Here is a 26,380-nt window from a genome sequence, read left to right as displayed (position 1 = left end):
GTGCAATAATCACAGCTTTGCTCTTTTTGGGTGCAGGTATGTGAAGTGTTTAGCACTTAGGTATTGGGAAACGTTCCCTATATATATGGCTTCCCCAGCCAATGTATATTCTCTGTTGGTTACTAAGTCATTGCCATACTCTAGGTGAGATTTCAGTAGTCCAGTTCGTGGATTCTGCTGACTTGGCTTTAGATATTATATCTTAATGTAAATTCTCTGTTCAGTTCTTTAGTCATGAAATATTTAAAATTATTTTCATAAATTTCTGCTATATCACTTCAAGACTTATTGTCAATATCAAAAATAATAATATTTGGGTCCCTGATTTTGGGTTTGTCCATTTTCAGGCCAATCTCATTTACCTTGGGATTATTCCTGATTTTCTCTGCATCAGGTGGCTGCCTCAATTACCATTCCAGTCTGTCTCGTTTTCCTGAGTTCCTTGGTTTTATTGACTTGAACTCATTTTCCAAGTTTTTTGGCCTCATTTATGTTAAGTTTGGAGCCTTCAGAAGGTCTTAAGATGACCACGTTTTCATCTTTATCCTGTTTAGGTGTAGTTTCTTGTTTCCCTGATTTACTAGGAATCTTGTTGTTTAATGCTTGTGAATAAGATTAAGTTGGTTGCTTCTGTATTTCAATTTCTGTCTAATTTTGTTCCCAAAATTTGATTTTCTATGTGCAGGTCAGTCACTGCATGTTCAAGTATTATCCAGTACTGCATTATCATTTCTCTAGTTGTAGCTGTGACCATGCAAGATTTATCTGTCATTAAGTGATCAAGTTTGAACCTAGTCATGATAATTTTATCCAGGACAGGAGTGGTCAGACCCAGCAAAAAACCTCAGAAATATTGTTAAATCGAATCTAAATAATGTCATTTTATTTTCTTGCATTTCAGGAAATAACACATTCCATTTCTATAAAATAAATCAATGACTTCTGGGTATTTCCCTCAGGTTTTGGGGACTAAGTGGTAAGTCGGGTTTTTGTATTTTGCTTCTTTTTCGAAGCAGAAGCTGGAAGGTTTTCTTCATCCTCTGAGCTGATTTTCTCATTTACTTTATTGTTTATGAAAATGGTGCTTTTAGGTTGCAGATTACGACTACCAGGTGTCTGAATCTCTGCTCATTTCTTTGTGGAATTTCCTGCTATTTTCGTCTATCAAATACTTATGATTAATCATAAGTATTTGATAGATGAAAAGTTGGTTCAACTTAAGCTTAGCTTCTAATCTTAGCATCTATCAAATACTAATCATAAGTATTTGATAGACGAAAAGTTGGTTCAACTTAAGCTTAGCTTCTGAACTCTCAGGGTCCAAGGAATCCAGAAATAAATCATAAATGAAGTAACTCATTACTGTAGGTTGTTGTTTGTTGTGTTTGTTATTTGGAGCATTAGCAACTAAGGCCATATTTCTCCGGGATATGCGGTGGTCATTCCCTGACCTTTCCACATCCTCCGTATTTGGTGGTGATGGGCTCGAACCCCGGTCTAATCAAGAAGCGTGTGCTACAAACTGCTGCTCCTTCCCACCTGGCTACGGAGGCGCCCTTTACTGTAGGATCAGTATGAGTGTAAGCTTAGTTCTGCAAACGGGGTTAATCGAGCGGTAAAGTCGAATGGATATTTGATTAAAAAATTACTAATGTTTTGTCACACTTAACAGTCTTACATAAATTAAATGTAGTTTTAGTAATCTCATACTCACCTTTGAAGTTCAGCCAGATATGAGCATGGGGAGAGAATCCCTTCAAAAAGCAGATAACCCCTTAACAATAACAACAACGATCACCATTGTTAGTGTTCAGAAAGTTGGAGTGGTCAGATCCAGCAAAAAACCTCAGAAATATTGTTAAATTGAATCTCAGTAATGTAATTTTATTTTCTTGCATTTCAGGAAATAACACATTCCATTTCTATAAAATAAATAAGTAGAAATCATGCAAGAAAGGCACCTACCATGATCACTAATACTCACCGCAATCGTCTTCTGCTGCTGTATACGGTGAAGTTTTCTTTGTTCTCCCCTGGTGGAGATATTCCGCCGTCTACATCAAGCGCAGCTTGGCGGCACACAACTGTTCACCTCGTTACCATCTAGTGGAATCTCGTACAGAAGGAACAGGCAGCATAGGAGGGATATTATGCTCTTAGTTAAGAAGCACATAAAATCTAAGGCAGTGCATCCAGTTGACATGGGTGGCCAGTGCAGTGTTGAGTCAATTTAGTATGACATAAGCATTGAGAAAGCAGAAGTGAGAGTGGGAGAGTGTTATAGGCCCAGTGACTCTGATGAGTACAACTAACAACTGTGCAGAGAAATGGAGTGGGCCAGTAAGTCAAAATGCCTTGTATGGATTTTGACCAGAACTTTTTTTTTTTTTTCCTGTCAAATTGGAAGAAAGTTTTAAAAGTAGGGTGGCTTTTCTTACATGTCGATTAAAATCCCAATTCTGCATATTTGCATAATGAAGCATTGAGTGTGTTAAAGCCCTTAAAAAAGGGAACAGAATGAATGAGAGAGATATTCTCACATTGGGAGGTGGAACAAGAACAAGGAAGATGACGAAACTGTGGGAAGCAATAGAAGATTAGATTCATGGAGTTCACATTTGGATTCATCTCAGTTTCGTCCTACATTGGAATATTATTCATACATCTGGGTGCAGTCTCCCAAAACTTCTCTCAAGCTCCTAGACTGTCCAAAACAGGGCAGTCAGGTATGTTGTTTTCAATACCTGACTGCCCTGTTTTGCCCCCCCCCCATAAAACTCTCTGCCCTCAGTCACACTGATATTCTCTTTCTGCTGCATGCCTTTCCTACAGATATTGGTATTAGATCTGTTATTCTGAATCTGAATTTGTAATTCCACCACTCTTCCAAACCAGTCTGAACATGTGTTTCAGCTAGTCAACATCCATTTAGTAATAGTAGTATTAGAAATAGTAACAGCCATATAGTGCAAAGAAGCTACAGGCTTTTGTTGCACTGGCTGGGGGGGAGGGAAGTAGATTTTTAAGTGAATTTTAAATAAAATTTAAGTGATTCCTTCTTATGTATTTTTAGTGTTTTTGCTTTGAAGAACAGAGACTAAATCCCAATGAAGAGGTGAGAATTTTTTTTTTTATTATTAATTTTCTAGTGTAATCTTTCTCTTTTATAAATTTGTTATACATTAGGACCTTGCCATTCATTTGTTTACCATTTGTGCTCTTGTCTTTTTTTGAGACTGTGACAGTATTATTTTCCTGGTGCTTCAGTATGGCAAGCATAAAGGTCCATTAGCTATTAAGTCATCAGTTAATCAATATACAATGCAAGAAATTTTTATTGCATACACATGTATACTGATCACATGAATGAAGGTTGCAATTTAAGAATAACATGTACACCATATATGTTTTATATATGAATATATTGTATTTTGTATTTTTTTTGTATATGAATAATAGTTATAGTAATAATCAATAAATTGTCTATTGTGTGAATTTATTTAAAGAAATTGCTATTTATTTACAATATATTACAATAATAAGTTAGTTAAATGTTCTATTTTACCTACAGTACAGATAATTATGTTTTAATTTATTCATTCACTTTATATATAAACTATACATCGTATATAGAGTTGCTTTCTTAATAATTGCAGGTGGATGCTAAGTAATCATTGTGCATAGCAAACCTGGAATGATAATCTAATAAACACCATGAACTTATAAAAACAACTGTACAAAGTAAATTAAGATAACTTATGGCAGTAAGCATGCTCATCAAAGATTAAGCATTGAGTAAAATTCAGTGGAGTATGCAGTTAGTTGCAAATGGATATTAACTGGCTGACACACATCACAACTGTATTGAGGAAAGAGATGGAATTACAGATGTGATACAGTGAGTACTGGAGTGAGTTTGTAAAGGATAGATTAATAATTAATCTGATTGCCTTATTGTGAATAAAGCCTGAAAGTTAGAGATTTCGGAGACACCACATCTGTAATGCAAATATGTAGACATGTTATTCCATGATTTGAGAGTTGTACAGAGAGCCAGAGATAACCACAAGTTTTTTTTTCTGTAGAGGAAGCAACATGTATAATATATTTTAGTATTAGTATTAATACTGGCAAATGATGCAGTAAAGCCATTTTACACAGCAGAGGGCCTCCGTAGCCGAGTGGTCAGGAGCCGGAATGCAGTAGCACATGCTCTTTGAGTAGACCAGGGTTCAAGCCCCTGACTGCTGAATATGGCCGATCTGCCAACCCGCACTGGACCAGCATGGCAGATTATGGTCCATTTCCCTCAGCATGAATTGTTGAGGAGGCTTCCATTCTGCAGTGGGTTGATAATGGCTGCACTTTACTTTACTTTTACATAGCAAAGGAGGGCAATTGCATGTCACCTGTTCATCTTCTCTAAAAGTTTATGAAGTTCCTTGAATTTCTTAAAACTACACACCAGAAGGGAGCCAACTGTTGCGGTCAACAGTTGGCTCCCTTCTGGCTGAAAACAATTTTTACACATCTATCCTGCACCCATCTTTCCTCAATTTGAATTTATATCCCCCTAATGTGTATACTCTGGGCAAGAGGAAGTATTCCATTAGCATTGAGCTCATTCAATCCATTAAGAGTCTTAAACACCTCGGTCAGATCTCCTTGCAGGTGTCTAGTTTCCAGACACTACAGTTTGTAGAGCTGAAGTCTTTCTCAGTAAAAGCACTTTTGTTCCTCTCACTAATTTCTCAGTATCACACCAACAGATCCACATCCTACTGCAAATAAAACTTCCAGACCTGTATGCAGTACTCAAGATGGGGATTAAACATTGCCTTATACAATGAGATAACCACATCTTTATCTCTACTGTAAAAATTCCTGTATAACATGGAAAGTCTTGACAGCTTGTGTGCACTGCTCAGAAAACATTTTATATGACTGCATAATTAACCCTGGATGTTTTTCATTCTCCACTTCCCTGACTGTGATACCACACAGTTGGTACATTAATCTGGGATTACTGTTACCCTTATGAAGTATTTAGCATTTGTCAAGGTTAACTTCAGTTGCATTTCTCAGCTCATCTGTCTATTTATCTAGATCTTTTTGCAGGAGCATACGCCGATTATTATCATTAACCACCCTGCCAACCTTTGTATCATCTTTATGCTATTAGGGGTTATGCTATTAATTAGGAGGGGTTATGCTATTAATTAAGAAAAACATAAAGTCAAAGGAAGTGAAGCCAGTTGACATCGATGGACAGGGCAGTGTCGAGTCAGTTTGGTGTGACATAAGCATAGGGAAATCAAAATTGAGAGTAGGAGTGTGCTATAGGCCTAATGACTCTGATGAGTATAATAATATATTGTACAGGGAAATAGAGTGGGCCAGTAAATCAGAGAGTCTTATAATGGGGGATTTTAATTTCCCAGATATTGACTGGAATTTGTGGGTTGGTCACTCGCACGGCTTTTGTGGATTTATTGGATGATTGTTTTCTACATCAGCATGTTCGTGAGGCAACAAGAGGGAGCAATACTCTTGATCTGATTATCAGTAGTGATTCTTCATGCATTAAGAACCTGCAGATAAATGAACCACTAGGTGGCAGTGATCACAGTGTGTTGAAGTGGGATTTACTCAAGGAGGTAACTACCATTAGGGGTAAAGGGAAGGGTTATTGCTTCCGTAAAGGTGACTACGATGGTCTGAGACAGTATTTAAATTCTATACAGTGGGACCAACTGATGATGTTACCAACAGCAAACTCAAAATGGGAAGCATTCAAGGAACTAATCTTGGTGGCTACCAGGCTTTACATACCAACTAAGAAATATTGCTCAAGGTTTAGGCCTAAATGGTTGTCAGATGAACTAATGAGACATGTGGCAGAGAAGAAAAATGCATGGGATACATACAAATTAATGGGTGACATGGAAGCCTATGATAGATATAAGTTGGTCTGTAACCAAGTCACAAAGGAGATTAGGCAGGCAAAGGCAGACTACGAAAAATCCTTGGCAAAGGATGCAAAGAAAAACAGAAAGGAGTTCTTTACATACTTGAACTCGAGAAGGAAAGGGATGAATCAGATTGGTCCACTGGATATTGATGGTTCAACAGTTGAGGATCCTGCTCAGGTGGCTAACAATCTAAACGAGTATTTTGCATCTACATTCACGCATGAGGAGTTATTCAGGAAGGAGAATGATGTAGGTAAAGTAAACATTGGCAGTGAGCTGGATGATTTTGTAATAACTGAGAGGAAAGTGGAGGAGAGATTGTTGAGGATAAACATAAAAAAGGCACCTGGGATGGATGGGATCTATCCAGTTATATTAAAGGAGGCAGCAAAGGAAGTATGCAAACCCCTAGCCATAATTATGAGAGCTTCTTTGGACTCAGGGGAGGTACCCATAGACTGGAGATGTGCAAATGTAACCCCAATTCACAAAGGAGGATCAAAGGCTGACACAAGTAATTATAGACCTGTTAGTTTAACTTCTGTTCCAGGTAAATTAATGGAGGCACTGGTTAAAGAAGCACTGCAGGATCATCTAGACAAGAATTCAGTTATAGCTCAGATGCAGCATGGTTTTGTTAAGGGCAGGTCTTGCCTGACCAATTTGATTGGATACTATGATGTAGTCACAAAAGAACTGGATGCAGGGAATAACTTTGATATTATATATTTGGATCTTAGAAAGGCTTTTGATACTGTTGCACATGGAAGACTGCTGCACAAATTGGAGCAGTGTGGCATTGCAGGCAAATTGCTGCTATGGATAAGGGGATGGTTGAGTGGCAGAAGACAGAGAGTGGTAATCAATGGACACTGCTCAACGTGGACTAATGTTATTAGTGGAGTTCCTCAAGGTTCAGTGTTGGGTCCATTGTTGTTTTCGGTGTTTATGAATGATATTGATGATGGGATATCAAGTTTAATGTCTAAGTTTGCAGATGATACAAAGGTTGGCAGGGTCGTTAAGGACACTACTGACGCTATGCTGCTGCAACAGGATCTGGAAAGGTTGAACAGATGGGCTGAGAGGTGGCAAATGAAGTTTAACATTGACAAATGTAAAGTACTACATATGGGTAACAGTAATCCCAGAGCAATGTATCAACTCTGCGGTACTACACTGACAGTGGTGGAGAATGAAAAGGACCTGGGGGTAATTGTGCAGGCAGATATGAAGTTCTCTGAGCAGTGCAGACGAGCTGCAAGAGTAGCTCATGGTGTCTTGTCAATGATATACAGGAATTTTTCTAGCAGGGATAAGGAGGTGATTATTCCCTTGTATAAGGCAATGGTTAGGCCACATCTTGAGTACTGTATACAGGTCTGGAGACCTCATTTCAAGAAGGATGTAGAGCTGCTGGAACGGGTACAGAGAAGGGCAACAAGATTAGTAAATGGAACAAAGGGTTGCTCTTACGAAGAAAGGCTTAAGTTTTGCAAATTACAGAGTCTGGAGACTAGGCACCGGCGAGGTGATCTGATAGAGGTGTATAAGGCTTTGAATGGTTTGAGCATGCTCAATGCCAATGGAATTCTTCATCTTTCTCAGAATAATCACCTCAGAGGGCATAAATTCAAATTGAGGAAGGACGGATGTCGGATAGATGTGCGGAAATTTGCCTTTGGCCAGCGGGTGGTTGGTTGGTGGAACCGACTTCCATCACTTGTTGTTGAAGTTGATAGCCTAAACAAATTTAAAGCTCAACTGGACAGGTATTTCGAGCGAACGGAGGGGTGAAGTGGGAGAGGGTTTTTTTTTTTTTTTTTTTTGGCTGATGCTGAATAAGCTTGCTTTCTTGCATCATATGCCTCTGCTAATGCTAATCTGCAAACTTAGACATTAAACACAATATGCCCTCATTAATATCATTAATAAATAGTGAAACCAACAACAGGCCCAACACTGAATCCTGAGAAGCTCCACTAATAACAGTTGTCCAAGAAGAGCAGTGCCCCCTTTATAACATCTCTGTACATCAGTCTTTTATGTGCAACAGTATCAAAAGCTTTTCTGAGTTCTAAGTATATGATGTCAAAATTATTTTTTACATCCAGTTCCTTTGTGATGTGATAGTGTCCAATCAGATTGGTCAGGCAAAACCATCCCTTAAGTCCATGATATGAATGCATTGTCTGGATGGTCCTGCATTACTTCTTTAACCAGTGACTCCATTATTTTACCTGGAAGAGAAGTCAAGCTAAGAGGACTATAATTACTTGTGTCACCCTTTGTATACTGGGGATGCATTTTCACATTTACAGTCCAGAGAGTATGGACAATAGTCTCATTATTGTGTTAATATGCTGCTACCTCGCTTAATAAAATTGGATACATCCTATCCATCCCAGGTGTGTTTTCTAATGTAGTTTCAACAATTTCTCTTCCACTTCATATTATCACAAATCATTCACAAATCTTCATATTATCATAAAATCATTCAGGACCCTGTTAGAATCTGATACACTTCTGTCGTCCCCTTCCTGAAAAATATCTTGTGTGCAAATGTAAATGGAAAATTTCTATTTAGTTTGTCATAAACCTGAGCAGGTTCATCAACAGTCGAACCACCGATACATGAAGTGGACCAATTTGATTCATCCCCTTAACTAACTAATCTAACTAATCATTCATATCTAGTGGATCAAGGTATAAAGTATGTTCGTGTCAAACGGCACCTGGGATTTCTCCCAACTCCGTGTGTGTTTCGCTGTATCGAGGACAGTACACTATCAAGCCAGAGCCTTGAAATCTAGTGGATCAGTGTGATTCATCCTCTTCCTTCTAGTGCTTACATAAGTTGTTGTTTGTTTGTTTGTTTATTTGGTTTTTAGGAGCATTAGCAACTAAGGCCATACTGCTCCGGGGATATGCGGTGGTCATTCCCTGACCTTTCCACATCCTCCGTATTTGGTGGTCACAGGCTCGAACCCCGGTCTAATCAAGAAGCGTATGCTACGCACTGCTGCTCCTGCCCACCTGGCGCTTACATAAGTAAAGAAGCTGCTTTTCTTTGCATTCTTTGCCAGACTTTTCATGGATTGCCTTAGTTTGCCTTGACTGCCTTTGTGAACTTAGTGTAGACTGGTGTATATCTACTGTACGTGTCTTTATTACCTGATAATTTATATGCATCCCATGCATTCTTCTCTGCCACACATCTCATCAGTATATCTGATATCCATTTAGGTCTAAGCCTTTTAAGAGTATCTCTTAATTGGTATATAACTTCTACAATTTCATTCCCAAATGCTTCCCATTTAGAATTTGCTGTTGATAGTTCCATCACTGCACAGAACTTAAAAGCAGTCTGGGATCACTGTAGTAACCTTTACAAAAGCCCTTAACACCCACGTGTCCCATGATAGCTGTTTCATCTTTATGCAAAATCCATATCAGTATGCTGTGATCACTGCCATCCACTAAGTTTGAGCATGGTGGTTTGTGGATTTATTGGATGACCATAGCAAAGTCATCAAATAAATCCACAAACTTTTAGGCTACTGTGTGAGTGACCAACACACGTTAGACTCCATATCCATGGGGGATTTTAGCTTCCAGTCGGGGAAGATAAACTTTTTTCTTTATGAAAGCCCCAAACATGAGAGGTTGGCCCCAGGTGCCAAGCGTTATAGTGATCAAGTGATTTTCAGAGTGCTTCATAGAGCGTTTACTCAGAGCCACAGTTCTTCTTTAGTTTAAAACGTTTTTTACATTCTCTTTAATTAATAACTTAGTCTTACGAATTGTAGGCAAGTTTTAAGAAAGGAAATCCACCTTTCTTTTTTTTTCTCTTTAAACTAACATATTAACCCTTATACCGCTTGGTAACTATAGCAGCACTGCTCCTGCCTCCCTGTGGCAGGGCTAGTAACCTGGGAGAAGAAATCCACTCTCCCAGGGCTGAAAGGAACAAAGATGGAAAACAGTTCATTTCCACCTTTAGAACCATCGAGCTCAAGACTAGCAAATGACAATGAAAATGACTATTGTCAACCAAAGAGGTTGAAAACAACACCTAAAGAGGAGATACCAGCCTTTCTCATCTTGCACTCTATCAGATCATCCTCTGAGCAAATTATCACCTTTTCTAGTGCAGAAATGCATTGAGTCTGCTGCTGGTTCACCTAAATCAGTAAGGTGACTTCAATCAGGTGATCTTCTAATAGAAACTACTGAACCTCAACATTCTGTGAAGCTATTAAAGCTCACAACATTTGGAGGACACCAAATAAAAGTTACTCCCCATGCCACTTTAAACTCCTCTAAGGGAGTAATAACAGAATGGGACTTATTACTTGTATCAGTGGAGGAAATTGTCCAAGAATTACACAATAAAAAAGTCATCCAAGCAAGGAGAATCATGACCCGAAAAGACAGTACACTCGTTCCAACAAGAAGCATAATTCTTACCTTTAGCACTCCTAACTTAACAACATCTGTGAAAGCAGGCTACCTGCATTGCCGTGTTCGTCCATACATTCTGAATCCCATCAGGTGCTACAAATGCCATTCATATGCCATTCCAAAAATATGGACACTCTCAGACTGCATGTCGAGGTGAGGCAGTATGTCTCAACTGCGGGTCAAAAGATCATAACCAATCTGATTGTGCCACTACCAACTCCGCATTGCCCAAATTGTAAGGGTAACCACCCAGCTTTCTCAAAAACATGTGAATTATGGAAGCAAGGAAAAAAAATTCAAAAATATAAAGTAGAGAACAAAGTGACATAATCAGAGGCAAGAAGACAGATAATCAAAACAGAGACAAAGCAAACATATGCCACAGCAGCTCAACCTTCACAGTCTGTAGGGATCCAAACTGAAGTATCGATTCCTCCGAATGTATCAATTGCGAACTGGGCATTCATTGCTTTCTATTTCAAAATAGTGTCCTACACAAAAAACAAGTGGGCAATCCAGTAATACCTCAATCACCATACCAACGGATGTTTCCTCAGCAATAAAACCAAAAGTAATAGAAACCACGAAACTGCAAACATCCACCACCGGAATGGACATTGACGAACATACAGAAGATACTTTTTTAGAATTACATGTGACCTGACCTGTCTTTCCTAGGAAAGACAAAGCAAAAATTGATCGATACAAGCAGGCTGCAACTAAAAAACAGTCAGAGTCGAAAACAACACAAAAAACCACATAACGGAAAAAATCCTTCAGTGGAATTGCAGAGGATTTCGGAATGCAAAAGACGATTTGCAGGATCTAATCGATCGGTATGAACCAGCTGGCATAGCCTTACAGGAAACTCTTCTAAATTCACGAGTGTGTCCTTCCGTCAAAAATTATACCATCTTTAGATGAGATAGGAGTATTGACACGCCAGCTCATGGAGGGGTGGCTATTTTTGTCAGAAATAACATTCGATCCAAACATGTTTCCCTTCAGACTCCTTTCGGAGTAGTGGCAGTGTGCATTGAAATTGGTATCACCATTACAATAGCTTATATATATATCCCTCCTAATTTCGCTTTCTCCTCAGATGATTTAGAAAAGCTAGTAGATCAGCTGCCTTCTCCTTTCTGCTTACTGGGTGACTTTAATGCTCATCATCTTCTATGAGGATCTCCAAAAATTGACAAAAGGGGTAAAATAATAGAATCGCTGCTTGATGCTCATAACCTTACCCTGTTAAACACTGGTGAACCCACCTATGTCAATTTTTCTGCAGGATCCATGACTGCAATAGACCTTTCAATCTGCTCTCCCTCCATTTATGCCAATATGGGGTGGTCAGTTCTCGATAACCCGTTAAACAGTGATCACCTACCGATTCTTCGCAATATTCAAACACAAGTAACCTTGTCTCCATTGCAGCGATCCACTTGGAAATTCCGTAAGGCAAACTGGCATAAATATTCCTCCCTAATCCAGTTTGATGATGAGATAGTCCAGTCTCGGCCCATAGATAGTTCACCGATCATATAACGAATCAAATATTACAAGCTGCAAATTCTGCAATACCTAAATCTTTACCTGGAAAACGCAAACAGAGTCGTTATTGGTGGATTCAGAAATGCACACATGCTAAACAGACAAAAAATCGAGCTTGAAATCTGTTTAGAAAATTCCCTACAACTGCTAATTTTATTAATTTTAAAAGACTCAAGGCCAAATAAGAAGAAAAGCAAAGAAAGATGCCTGGATAAGTTTTGCTTCCACCATAAACAAGGACACGGACAGCAGACTCATCTGGAAGAAAATTCAAGCACTTAACGGTAAATTTGTGCAATCTCCAGCCTCAATCCTCAACTGGAAAGGACAGGAATTGTCCGCTCCAACAGAAATAGCAAACGCATTAGCTGAGTCTTTCGCCAGTATATCAGCATTGTCCACATACAGCCAAACCTTCCAAAAAATTAAGGCATCTGCAGAACAACATAAAATAAATTTTTATACTAAGGCATCTCAACCGTACAATCAGCCATTCACGTTAAAGGAACTTTTTGAGTCTCTAAACAAAACATCAAGTACTGCTGCCGGCCCGGATGGAGTATGCTATATAATGTTAAAAAAGTTAAATAATAAAGCAATAAGTTCCCTACAGAAATTCTACAATTGAATATATTTAGAAAATACTTATCCGCACTCATGGCATCACTCAATTGTACTGGCCTTTCTGAAGCCAGGTAAGGATCATACCATACCGAATAATTACAGGCCGATATCGCTGACTAGCTGTTTAGGCAAAGTCTTAGAAAAAATTGTGCACAGGCAGCTAACGTGGCTTCTTGAAACAAACAATTTGTTAAACCAAAATCAGTATGGTTTTCAGAAAAACCACTCAACCTTAGATGTGATGATTAAAGCAGGAGCAAACATCCGCAATGCTCTCATCAGGAGACAACATCTGGTTATGGTCAATCTCGATATTGAGAAAGCCTTTGATACCACTTGGCGATATGGTATCTTTCAGGTTATGTTATTTTGTTATTTGGTTTTTAGGAGCATTAGCAACTAAGGCCATATTGCTCCGGGATATGCGGTTGTCATTCCCTGACCTTTCCGCACCCTCCGTATTCGGTGGTGAAGGGCTCGAACCCCGGTCTAATCAAGAAGCGTGTGCTACGCATTGTTGCTCCTTCCCACCTGGCTACGGAGGCGCCGTATCTTTCAGGATCTTCGTTCCTTTGGTGTGAGGGGGCAGTTACCCCAATTTATACAAAACTTCTTACACTGCAGAACACTTCAGGTCAGATATAGAAACAGTATATCCAAATCATTTGAACAAGAGGAGGGTGTACTGCATGGTTCCATCCTGAGTGCAACACTATTCACAATAAGAATTACAAATATGACAGAAGATATACCAAAAACAGTTGAATCGTACATGTTTGCCGATGACCTCATTATCTCTTGTCAATCACAAACCATGATTTCCATTGAAAGGCAACTTCAACTGTCCATAGCCAGAATAGAATTGTGGGCGCAACGGAATAGCTATTCATTAGCAGAAAATAATTCGACTGCAATTCATTTCTGTAAAATACGAAAATTACATCCAGATCCTGAAATATATTTAAAGAACAGTCTGATTCCTCTTACCAAAAATTTTCATTTATTGGGTTTATATCTAGACAGTAAACTTAATTTTTCCAATCACATAGCCTACCTTAGAATGCCTGTCTAAAGAAAATAAACATCTTAAGAGCTGTGTCATCTAACTCCTGGGGTGCTGATAGATACTCCCTCACACATCTTTATAAAACTTTTATCCGGTCCCGCTTAGACTACGGGTCACCTGTCTATGACTCTGCCAGAAACAATGCCGTGTTACGTCTGAATACTGTTCAACATAGTGCCCTAAGGATAGCCACAGGAGCTTTCAGAACGTCTCCAGTCCACAGCCTGTATATTGACGCAAATGAACCGCCATTGCACCTCAAACAAAAATCCCTACTGTGTAGCTATGCTGCAAAAATTAAAAGTATTCCATCTCGTCCTTGCTGGGAATACCTGTTTGACCCTCAGTATGAAATGCTATACCGTAATAAACCTAATGAAAACCGCCCTGCGGGTATTAGATTGCAAGAACTGATGCTCAGCTGGAATATTAACCTCCAGCATATCTTTGAAGACGTTGCTCCTCCTGAACATCCCTGGTCTCAATACTCACCTCTCTGTGATAATTTCTTTCTGAAATGGAGAAAAGGCTCCCTGCCAAACAACAACTTCCAGCAGCTGCATGAAGCCCATGCCTTAGAAAATGCAGAGAAATTTCATATTTATACAAATGAAGCTGTAGGTGCTGCAGCAATTTCTTCTGCTTATTCAATAGCTGTGTGTCTTCCTATAGAATGCAGTATCTATACTGCAGAATTGTATGCAATTAAACCAGCTCTAGATAATATAACCAAGCAGCAATTCAAGAAAGCTCTTATATACACCGATTCCTTAAGTGCCGTCACTGCCATTCAATCAACTACTTTTTCCCAACATCCCATTCTGAAACAGATACGGTCTCAATTATACCAATATCAAACATCCAAACAGTTGGTCACCTTCTGCTGGATCCCTGGGCATGTCGACATCCCAGGTAGTGAAAGTGCAGATCGTGCTGCTAAACATCCTACCAGTGGATCATTCTACCATCTGAAAGTCCCACACACTGATTATAAATCCACTGTTAAAACAGCATGTAGGCTTCGATGGACTGATCTGTGGCAAACACAAGCAAATAATAAACTATTTCAGATGAACAAAGAACCTCAGTTGTGGACTTCTAGTTTCAGGAAAAGCAGACGAGAAGTGATTTTGGCAAGACTCTGTATTGGACACTCATATACAACTCATTTGTTCTTGCTTATGAGAGAAAACCCACTTCAATGTCCATTCAGTCAGACTCAGCTAGCTAACAATCAAACATTTTCTAATAGAATGCCCTAAATATTCAAGTAACCGGAAATCCAGTTTTTATTCTGCATCCAATCTACCGGAACCTTTAACTTTACTACACATACTGGACACAAATTTTGTAGCACTGTTTAGATACTTGAAAAGCATTAATGTATATAATGGCCTCTGATAACAATTATATTAATAACTCAGTCATAAGCTAATAATGAAAAGGCACAATATGGCCCAGGAGGCCCTTGTGCCAAAAAACCCATAACAACAACAACAACATGAGAGGTATTAGAACCTATATATATAGTGGATATGGCAAAAAGTTAACAATTATAAACGTAAGATATTTAATTATAATGGTGATAATCAGTGAAAACCTAAACACAGAACCTGACAATGGGAGAGAAGAGCTGATTAATGCCATCAATGTCTAGATTAAACATTACATCAGTCTTAATATCTATGAATATTTTGTGTAAGAGCAGGTGGTAACTAAGTGCTGTGATAGCTGTCATAGCTGTCTCTGGTCCATGGTAATAACCTGGTAGGGAAACATAATGGTTATATGCAAAAAAGAAACATATATATATAAGGATAAATACTAAATAACTATGTCAAGCCAATTGTAGTAAGGATAGTGTGGACACATTGCAAAGGACTTTATCGAGGGCTAACCCTTACAATGTGTCCACTACGATTGGCGAACTATCAGTTTCTGTTGTCATCTGCATGTTATACCTGACAAATGGTAGATAGATATCATAAGGATATCTGTAAGGTGACAATTAATTTAAGTTAAGATTAAACTAAATATAGTAGTTGATAGAAGATGATTAGTTAGGGAGGTGAACGAATTAAGGTGGTTAACAAGCTAGATGACTTTAGCCCGACCGATAGCCCAGACAACGATAACAAAGTATATATATATATGTCCAAATTATATAAGTTAACGTAATGCAAGTACCTCATCGTTTGATAATTGATGTAACCATTCTCCAACCGTACCTCCATGAAAAATATGCAAAGTTACATAAAAATATATCAAATATTAGATAAATAACCTAATAAGCCCAACATGGGAACCCATTTTGTAGGAGACTTTGTCGAGGGCTAAACCCCTACAAAATGAAAACCCAAGTTAGACTGTGTTAGGGTAGCTAAGAATAGGAACAGGTGCATGTATACGTGTGTGTACACCAATGTTAGGAGTTTGGTAAATAAATTTGAGGTATTGCTCAAAGCATCAAAGGCAGATATTGTTGGGATATCAGAGACGTGGTGTCACACAGATATAAGGAATGCACAACTAGAATTTGGGGAGTACAATATGTACAAGAAGGATAGAAAGGCAGGAGGGGTTATGCTATTAGTTAAGAAACACATAAAATCCAAGGAACTGAAGCCAGTCGACATTGCTGGACAGTGCAGTGTTGAGTCAGTTCGGTGTGACATAAACATTAAGAGATCAAAATTGAGAGTAGGAGTCTCTGATGAGTAAAATAAGAAACTGTACAGGGAAACAGTGGGTCAGTAAATCAGAGAGTCTTATAATGGGGGATTTTAATTTCTCAGATATTGACTGGAATTTGTGAATTGGTCACTCACACACTAGCAAGGCTTTAATGGATTTATTGGATGATTGTTTTCTATATTAGCATGTTTGGGAGGCAACTAGAGGGAGTAATACTCTTGATCTAATTATCAGTAGTGATTCTTCATTCATTAAGAATCTGCAGATAAAGTAACCACTAGGTGACAGTGATCACAGTGTGCTGAAATGGGATGTATTCAAAGAGGTAACTATCATCAGGGGTAAAGGGAAGGGCTTTTGTAAAGGCAACTACGATGGTCTGAGACAGTATTTAAATTCTATACAGTGGGACCAACTGATGATGTTACCAACAGCAAATTCAAAATGGGAAGCATTCAAAGAATTTATTTTGGAAGCTACTAGGCTTTACATACCAACTAAGAAATATTGTTCAAGGTTTAGGCCTAAATGGATGTCAGAAGAACTAATGAAATTAGTTCTTCTGACATCCATTGGCCTAAATGGATGTCAGAAGAACATATGGCAGAGAAGAAAAATGCATGGGATACATATATATTAATGGATGACATGGAAGCCTATGATAGATATAAGCTGGTCTGTAACCAAGTCACAAAGGAGATTAGGCAGGAAAGGCAGATTATGAGAAATCCTTGGCAAAGGATGCAAAGAAAAACAACAAAGAGTTCTTTTTCTATGTAAACTCTAGAAGGAAAGGGATGAATCATGGTCCACTGCATATTGATGGTTCAACTGTTGATGATCCTGCTCAAGTGGCTAACAAGCTAAATGAGTATTTCGTATCTACATTCACCCATGAGGAGTTATTCAGGGACGGTAATGCCAGAGGTGAGTTAAACTCTGGCAGTGAGCTAGATTATTTTGTAATAACTGAGAGGAAAGTGGGGGAGAAATTGTTGAAGATAAACATAAAAAAGGCACCCGAGGTGGACGGGATCTATCTAGTTATATTAAAGGAGGCAGAAAAGGAAGTAAGTAAACCCTTAGCGATAATTATGAGAGTTTCCTTGGACTCAGGGGAGGTACCCATTGACTGGAGATGTGCAAACGTGACCCCAATTCACAAAGGAGGATCAAAGGGCAACACAAGTAATTATAGACCTGTTAGTTTAACTTCTGTTCCAGGAAAATTAATGGAGGCACTGGTTAAAGAAGCAGTGCAGGATCATCTAGACAAGACTTCAGTTATAGCTCGGACACAGCATGGTTTTGTTAAGGAATAGTCTTGTCTGACCAACTTGATTGGATACTATGATGTGGTCACAAAGGAACTGGATGCAGGGAATAACTTTGATATCATATATTTGGACCTTAGAAAGGCTTTCGATACTGTTGCACATGGAAGACTGCTGAACAAATTGGAGCAGTGTGGCATTGTAGGTAAATTGCTGCTATGGATAAAGGACTGGTTGAGTGGGAGAAGACAGAGAGTGGTAATCAATGGACACTGCTCATTGTGGACTAATGTTATTAGTGGAGTCCCTCAGGGTTCAATGTTGGGTCCATTGTTGTTTTCGTATTTATAAATGATATTGATCATGGTATATCAAGCTTAATGTCCAAGTTTGCAGACGATACAAATGTTGGTAGGGTTGTTAAGGACACTATGTTGCTGCAAGAGGATCTAGAAAAGTTGAGCAGATGGGCTGAGAGGTGGCAAATGAAGTTTAACATTGACAAATGTAAAGTACTACATATGGGAAGCAGTAACCCCGGATTGACGTATCAACTCTGTGGTACTACACTGACAGTGGTAGAGAATGAAAAGGACCTGGGGGTAATTGTGCAGGTAGATATGAAGGTTTCTGAGCAGTGCATATGGTCTGCAAGAGTAGCTCATAGTGTCTTGTCAATGATATACAGGAATTTTTCTAGCAAGGATAAGCAGGTGATTATTCCCTTGTATAATGGTCGGGCCACACTTGAATACTGTATTCAGGTCTGGAGGCCTCATTTTAAGAAGGATGTAGAGCTGTTGGAACGAGTACAGAGAAGAGCAATAAGACTAGTGAATGGAACAAAGGGTTGCTCTTACGAAGAAAGGCTTAAATTTTGGAAATTGCAGTGTCTGGAGACTAGGCACCTGCGAGGTGATGTGATTGAGGTGTATAAAGGTATAAAGCCTTGAATGGTTTGAGCATGCTCAAAGCCTTGAATGGTTTGAGCATGCTCAATGCTGATAGGATTTTTCCTCTTGCTGAGAATAATCACCTGAAGTTGTAGAAGTTGATAGCCTAAATAAATTTAAAGCTGATCTGGACAGGTATTTGTAATGAATAGAGTGGTGAAATGTGAGCGTTTTTTTTTTTTTTTTTTTTTTTTCTGGCTGATGCTGCATAATCTTGCTTTCTTGCATCATATGCCTCTGCTAATGCTATAGTGCTTAGTACTGTGCTTGGGTTGGAGATTCAGAAGACGAAAGAAGATATTTGTTGACATTAGACATGAACGTCTGTAGACTGTAATTTTCTGGAAATACGTATGAAGGAAGGCTGTTCCAGAAAAGGGCAGTTGAATGAATAAATGAGGAAGATGAAAAGTTCTGTGAGCTTGAAGTTGGACAGTAAATGGATGTTGGTGGCACGTGTTCAGACTGTTTTGTAAGAGAAAGCGGGAATTATAGAAGCCAATTCAGAAGAACAGTGCCCATGGAAGTATCTGTAGAAAATGCATGCAGCAGAAACAGTACATCTATGAGACAGAGTGGAGAGACTCTGTTAGGGATGAGTCATTAATTAACCTAGCTGCCCTCTTGTGAATGAAATCTAGAAGCCTGAGAGAAGTTTTGGGGGCACCACCCCAGATGTGGGAACAATATTGCACTGTAGGGCGGATTTGCGATTTGTACAGAGTGAACAGCTGTTTGGAAGAAAAGTAATGCCGAGAGCGAAAGAGAGAAAACCAAGTTTTTTAGATGCAGAAGAAGCAATATTTGTAATGTGCTTGTGCCAAAAGAGATTAGAAATCAGGTTAATTCCCAAAAGAGATACATCAACTTGCCATGAAATCAGAGTGTCACCAAAGATAAGCATAGGAGCAGAAGAGGTATTATATAGAGGTAATATATAACTACCCTGTTATAAGACATCCTGATTTGCTGGCCCACTCTATGTGTCTGTTCTGTTTCTTGTTATATTCATCACAGTCATTACACTGTGATGAATATTACAAGCAACAATGCTCCCTTCAGACTTTAGAATCTAAATCAAACACCACCAGTTTCGGACGTTGACAGAGAGTCCTATTCACTTCCAATCCTGACTGTGGGTGCTGGACACTTTCAATAACTTCTGTTGAGGCTCCCTTTAGTAAGGACACACAGAAGATTACTGAAAGTGTTCAGGTCCTGTATTCAGGATTGGGAGTGTTCGATTTAGACTCTAAAGTCTCAAGGGAGCACTTCAAGGAGAAACTTTGGCAATGGAACACTTCAGATTGTGGACTTTCTAAGGACAAAGTGATTTCTGAAGTGAACATTGTGACTAGACATAAGGCCAGAGGTTAAAACTTTGTCATAGAAGTCTCTGGAGCTGTCAGGAGAATCCTCTCAGTTCGAGCACGAGTATGTATAGACCGGTGGTCGCACCGAGTGTGTGACCTGCTGGCGCCGACCCAGGTTCTCGTTGTATGGCATTTGGTTATGTTGCTAGATATTGTTCTGCAGATGAGTTCTGTCGCCACTGTGCAAGACGAGGACACACTTATAAAGAGTGTACAAAAAAGGCATATGCACCGAAATGCATAAAGTTCTGGAGATGGAAGCATCCTTCTGCACACTCAGTGTTAGATAGGATCTGCTGATCATGGTAGGGTGGTGGATATCCTTCAGAGAAGGGCCAACTACTGTGATTAGGGGCCTGCTGGGTTGTGCGGGAGATTTCAGGTATTTTGGAACGAACAGATTATGGTGTCCTCGTTCGGCAGTGGTTGTGGAGTTTGTTGATTGAGTTGTGTCGGTGGGGTGCAGCTTGTGTGCATGCCCTTGACTGTTAATATCAAGAATGTTAAGATTGCTGTGATAAACCATAAGGTTAAAGTCATTTAAGAAAGTAAATATAAATGTAAATCACCTATGTTAAATATATTTTACTGATGGGCTGCCAGTTGTTTTGCTGGATGGAGCGACCTACCTCCTCATGGTGGGGACAGTAACTCCTGGCAAGGGAGGGAGGACACATCCCCTAGTTAAGTTTTGTCAAAGTTGACAGATTGTTGTGAAAATTGAACAACTGAATGTTAAGAGATAGACACAACAAATTTTAGTGTCATATGGACGAAAGTCCGGGGGGCCATTATTCTGAGTTTGACACACAACAAATGTGCTTATGTTGTATCAGGCTGACTCTACATTATACTGGCCATCCATATTACTTGGCTGCACAGGCATAGATTTAATGTGCTTTTTAACTAAGAGCATAACCCCTTTTCTCCTGTTTTGTCTGTCCTTTGTATATAGGAGGCAAATGGGAGAAACCCCGGAGACCACCATGATACATAAACATATTTTGTCCTTTCTGTATTCACTCCATGGCTGAGTTAGTCAGTCTCAGGAGTAGATAGTAAAGTTCCTCCCCCCAGAAACTGGGTTTTTTTCATCCAACAAAACAGGCAAATCAACCAGCGAACACATGCAATTTACACACACAGTACACATGGGTATATGTAGCAAATTACCGAGTGACCCTAATATAATAGTTTGGTTTTTTGTCCTTTCTGTATGCTAATGGGGAAACCCCAGAGACAGCCAAAAAACAAACATATCTGCCCTTTTTGTATGCCCAGAGGCTAATCTGGAGTGACTTTGATCAGTGAGTGAATTGGGAAATTAACTCAGTGAATTTTGATTGATTTTTTTTTCACTATCTTTTGAATTTTCTTACTGTGAGTTTTGCCAGTTTAGCAGCCATACTTCCATGTGGTCTGGGGTGGGCATTCAGGGGATTCCCTGACTGGCTAAATGGGCGAAATTGTTTAGTTACAGAGGAATCTAGAGTTAAATCCAATTTCGTGCCCTGTGAGTACAGCTCCTGGGAGCCACAGCCCTTTAAACTTGGGTGTGGGTGTTTTTAGCTATTAAGGATAGATTTCCTTTTAAGATCCATTTACAGCACGTTGTGGAAAAGGACTGTTGATTCTCTTGATAAGTTTGTAGATATTGTACAGTGGCAGACAAAAAAACTGCATCACCTTAAAAAAAGTAACATTTGTAGTGAAATGTATAAGATATTGTTTGATTACGGTCATTTTGTTTTTCGCAAAGCAAAGGTACAGTCATTCCTCGTATAACACGTGTTTATACTACACGATTTATAAATAGGGTAATATCGTATAAATATCGTATATAAAACGAACCGAATTCGCTTATGCACAATTCGCCTTTGTGTTTACAAGAAATGGCAGTCGAACGCAGAATCACCCCAACTGGATGCAACATAGGAATGAAGAGAAGATTCTGAAAATGTATTTGTGTTTTATATCAGTGAAGGGGAAACACATTTCACCATAATAACGTAAAAACCCACAAAATTCCAGCTATTGGTATTATTGCAAATGCAATTAGAGTTTACTACCAGTTTATAACAGATTCCACTAGCAGAAACACAACTGTAAATTGTTTTGTTTTATGGTAATAACCCCCAGAAATATGAGCTAGTGAGGTGTTAATAGCGAATCTCTGCCTTTACAGCATTGTTTATTCAGTTGCTACATGCGTGCAGCTTTGTTTATGTGTATCAAGTGCCTCCTCATTTTGTAATTGTGCTTTATTCCCTAAAAATGAGTAAAATTCTTAAAAGGTGTGAAGAGGAAGCATCCTGGTGAAGACACTACAGATTCAGAGAGAAAAAAGCAATATCAATAAACAGAGGCGGACTGGGTCAAAAATTCTTACCCGGGAAAATTTGTAGTGGCCTCATACTAGCGTTTATGGCCAAAATCACACTGGCCTCCGGTCCACCGGGGTTTCCCCGGTAAGGCCATAAGCCTTACCAGGGAAATATGAAATTGTGAAATGCTTTGAGCATATGATATTGCACGTGCTACAGGCTTAAATGAGGCAACACCGAGAATTAGAAAGAATGCAGAGAAAAAAAAAACAACTTTCATAGCAGAAACAACTCAAAGTGGAATTAAAATCTATTGGATCAAGATGCAAAGAATTGGAAGAGATGGAATGGCTGTCATCTATTTGGATAGAACAAATTTGCTTACGATAGAAGCAAAAGCATTAGCAATATTTTATTATGTAATAGTCGTAATAAAATACTTACGTAATTTATTACGGTTATTTATTGTTTGGTAATGTTTTGGTTACAAATGTGTGTTCAATCTTGGGTGGTCAGCACCTAACCCTATTTTTCCCATAGGGCCTGTTGTTTATATTGCACGAGGGTTTTTAGGAACACAACTATCAGATAACACTTCTATTGTATCAGCCATTTCTATAAATACGGCGTTGGAAGGCTCATTAGTATCCTATTTTGTGGAGGTGTAAGCATGGCTCCATATTTTCAGTTGACACCAAGAAAAAAAGTGTAGCTGTTGCCCTGTCCCAGGAAGGGCTTTCTACGTGTGCTATTGCTGATAAAACAGGGTTTTTAGGAACACAACTATCAGATAACACTTCTATTGTATCAGCCATTTCTATAAATACGGCGTTGGAAGGCTCATTAGTATCCTATTTTGTGGAGGTGTAAGCATGGCTCCATATTTTCAGTTGACACCAAGAAAAAAAGTGTAGCTGTTGCCCTGTCCCAGGAAGGGCTTTCTACGTGTGCTACTGCTGATAAAACAGGCTGTCAACAGTATCCCGTGTGCTGAAATTAAAACTATAAATTTTTATATAATTAAATAATTAAAACGTGAAACCAGTAATGTGAAGAGAAGACCTGGATCAGGCTGTAAGAGAGTGACTACGCCTTCTCAAGATCGATATTTGAAGATTGCTATGCCTTCGTAATCACCATGCTAGTGCTCCTGATCTAAAACTGGACTTTGATATGGCCTCTGGTGTTGAAACAAGTGCACAAACTATCCACAGACGGCTTTCGGAATGTGGTCTGCGTGCCTATCAGCCCAAGAAGAAGCCTTACTGACGAATCGAAATTCAGCCTGCATGACTCTGATTTGAAGCGATATATCAGAAGACGAAAATCGGAGGCATACCATCTTGACTGCACAACACCGACTGTAAAGTTCCCCGCCAGTCCGATGGTCTGCAGATTTGAGGTGGTAGATGACTTTCATCAACCGGTGAAATACCACCACTTTGCTTATTGGAGGCTTGAAGTGCTGAAACCCATGTTTAGTCTCTAGAGCAAAGTTTCCGGCATCCCCATCTCCCCTTCTCCTTCAACCCATGCACGGTACTAAGTACTATAGGTTTTGATACCTTTCGTGTTTGGGGTTCTCATAAAAAAAAAAAAAAAAAAAAAAAAAAAATGCATAACAAGCAAAGGGGTGGGGCAAATTAAGTTTATTAATGGAACGGTTAATGCAGAAACCTGCACTGCTATCTTGGAGGAGTGCCCAAAGCCCATTATTAGGATCACCACACATGTTCAGAACCTAATCATTCTGGGTTACTATCTGCTTCTCCTTTTCCTAGATCATATGCAGCCACTGTTCGAATTTCGGTACAAAAGACTGGACAACCGAAAGTTAAAACTGATAATGTTATTATTCTTCGAGCTTCAGACACAAGTGGGTGCAAAACAAGTGGCGAAGTTAAAAATCTCGTTACTAAGACCCTCAAAATTAAGGCCCTACACATGGTACAAAATAAAGGAGTTATTATAGAAACTGCTACCAAGACAGACTTAGAAAATTTATCTGCTTCTGAGTCTCTCACTTCGGCTGGCGTCTCTCTCAGATGCCCTCATACGGGAAACCCGTCTTTGCTTCTTTACGACATTCCAAAGGATTTAACTAAAGACAAAATAATCGAAAATCTTCATGTGAAAAACTTGGCCAACAATGGATTTTCCTTAGAGGAATGTAAACACGAAATTGCTCTCAGATTTACTACCCGTGCAAGATCGTCGTCACTTGTGAATTGGGTAATAAGCTTCCCACCAAGAATGTACAAATGCCTTCTGTCACAAGAAAGGATTTTCTTATCTTGGAGTTCTCACAAATTCCGTCGGTTTACAATTGTAACAAAGTGTTACTTCTGCTTAGGATATGGGGGCAGACTACACAGTTTTGTTCCCACGAATCCCCTTCGTGCGGTCACTGTGCCCGCAGTGGTCATGTTTTCTCTGCGTGCCCTCCTAAGGAAGAGGCGGCTTGCTGCGCAAACTGCAAGCGACGTAAGCGGGAGTACAGCCATGCTGTAAAGGACAGCGAATGGCCTGAATATAAAAGGGCATTAGAAGCCGCAAGAATAAGGACTGTTTACGAGTCCTTATTCTTAACACTACCTCTCTAAACGGTCCTATGCCAGTTTCGTCTGAAGGAGACAGGCCATCTGAGGATTATGCAGATAAACGGGCAGCGATCTCGGGCAGTAGCTGACGAGATTAGGCTTTCTGCCAAGACAAATTGTATTGACATTGTCGCTATACAAGAGCCTTATTTTGCAAGCATCCAGTCTGGAGCACAGTCTAAAATCCTGGGTTACTCATTGAAAATGAGAATAATACAACCTGTTGATCAGAATCCCAAATCTTGTATATTAATTCTTAATGACTCTTTAGACATCATGGTTCTTCATGGATTTTGCACTCAGTTCTCTACCTGCATTCTTGTCACACACTCCGTAATGAATTTTTACTTAATTTCTCTCCACTGCCCTCCATCGGAGGACTTTAATCACTCTCTAGCTTACCTTGAGACTGTGATAAATACTTTGGGACCGAATAGCAATATATTGATCTCATCGGACATCAACGCAAAATCAAACTTTTGGCACAGCTCTTCTACAGATGCACGTGGCCTTCTCTTGGAGGAGTTCATAATTAATCATTGTGTTTCAATTCACAACAAGCCTAATCACCCTCATACTTTCTCAAGTTATGCAGGAGAATCTAATATAGATATAACGATGACAAACTCTCACTTCGATTTGCGGCTTGCCGTCTGGACTGTGCATACGGACTGGTGCACCAGTGACCATAGAGTCATCTATTATATGCTTTCCCCTGATTTTGCCGTTCCATCTTCACACACTTTCTCACAGCCAGAATTAATAAGATTTTCCATCAGAAATATTGACTGGAATGCTTTTGACTCCTCCATTGTTCTGGACCTTGACGAACAGAAACTTGCTTCTTTTGAAACCTCACCTATTTCTCATCAAGTGAACTATATTCAAAATGGTATAATAAAAGCATCATATAAGTCTTCCAGGAAAAAGAGGGTTAATCAGAAGACGTGTTCATGGTAAACGCAGGAGTTATCCCAGTTAAGAAGGAGAGTTCATCGAGCCGTAGGTATTACCAAAGGCATAGAGACTGGCCCCAAGCCAATGTTAATCTTTTTTACCAGCAGTATTCTTCATTGAGGAAAAGCTATGTGGAGGCCATTGCCTCTCGAAAGTGTGAAATGTGGATGAATTTCGTTCACACCTTTGGAAATGCTAACCCTTGGGGTCTTCTATACAAGATTGTAAAGGAAAAACCTCTGGTTCTAACATATTTGGCTCAATTGTGGCAGACTCCATGGAAACACTGAGCTGGCGTGATTCTGCAAATGCAATCTTAGATGCTCTTTTTTCCGTTGGATGATCCTACCTCAGACCTGTTCATTCTAAAATCCGATCAGACAATGAATTTTATGTGTCCTCAACAACCACTGAACCTTTTACGTTGGATGAACTTCAAGCTGTCTCGCATAAAGTTAATGTTCAGAAGTGCCCAGGACTAGATCTTGTAGAAAATATTTTTATTATCAGAGTCTTGAAATTAAA

At 39.3% G+C, this 26,380-nt stretch overlaps 1 protein-coding gene across 4 annotated transcripts in view; it reads left to right on the top strand.

The window, feature by feature from the left end:
- The window catches only part of Cox11 (Cytochrome c oxidase copper chaperone COX11), a 266,522-nt gene that overhangs the window by 137,875 nt on the left and 102,267 nt on the right, over window positions 1-26,380 (top strand). For 3 of the 4 annotated variants that reach the window (XM_090377851.1, XM_090377850.1, XM_090377848.1), the window contains one exon: window positions 3,074-3,115. The exons of the other annotated variant lie outside the window; for it this stretch is intronic. In XM_090377851.1, coding sequence (XP_090233977.1) covers window positions 3,074-3,115 — 42 coding nt within the window. The remainder of the gene's footprint in view (window positions 1-3,073; window positions 3,116-26,380) is intronic. 4 annotated transcript variants of the gene reach the window in all.

This window comes from Mastigoproctus giganteus, chromosome 7 (genome assembly GCF_048544385.1).
Source record: "Mastigoproctus giganteus isolate SK-2022 chromosome 7, ASM4854438v1, whole genome shotgun sequence".
Taxonomy (NCBI): domain Eukaryota; kingdom Metazoa; phylum Arthropoda; class Arachnida; order Uropygi; family Thelyphonidae; genus Mastigoproctus; species Mastigoproctus giganteus.
Note: the sequence above shows the minus strand (reverse complement) of the source record. Positions and strands in the feature narration are given on the sequence as shown.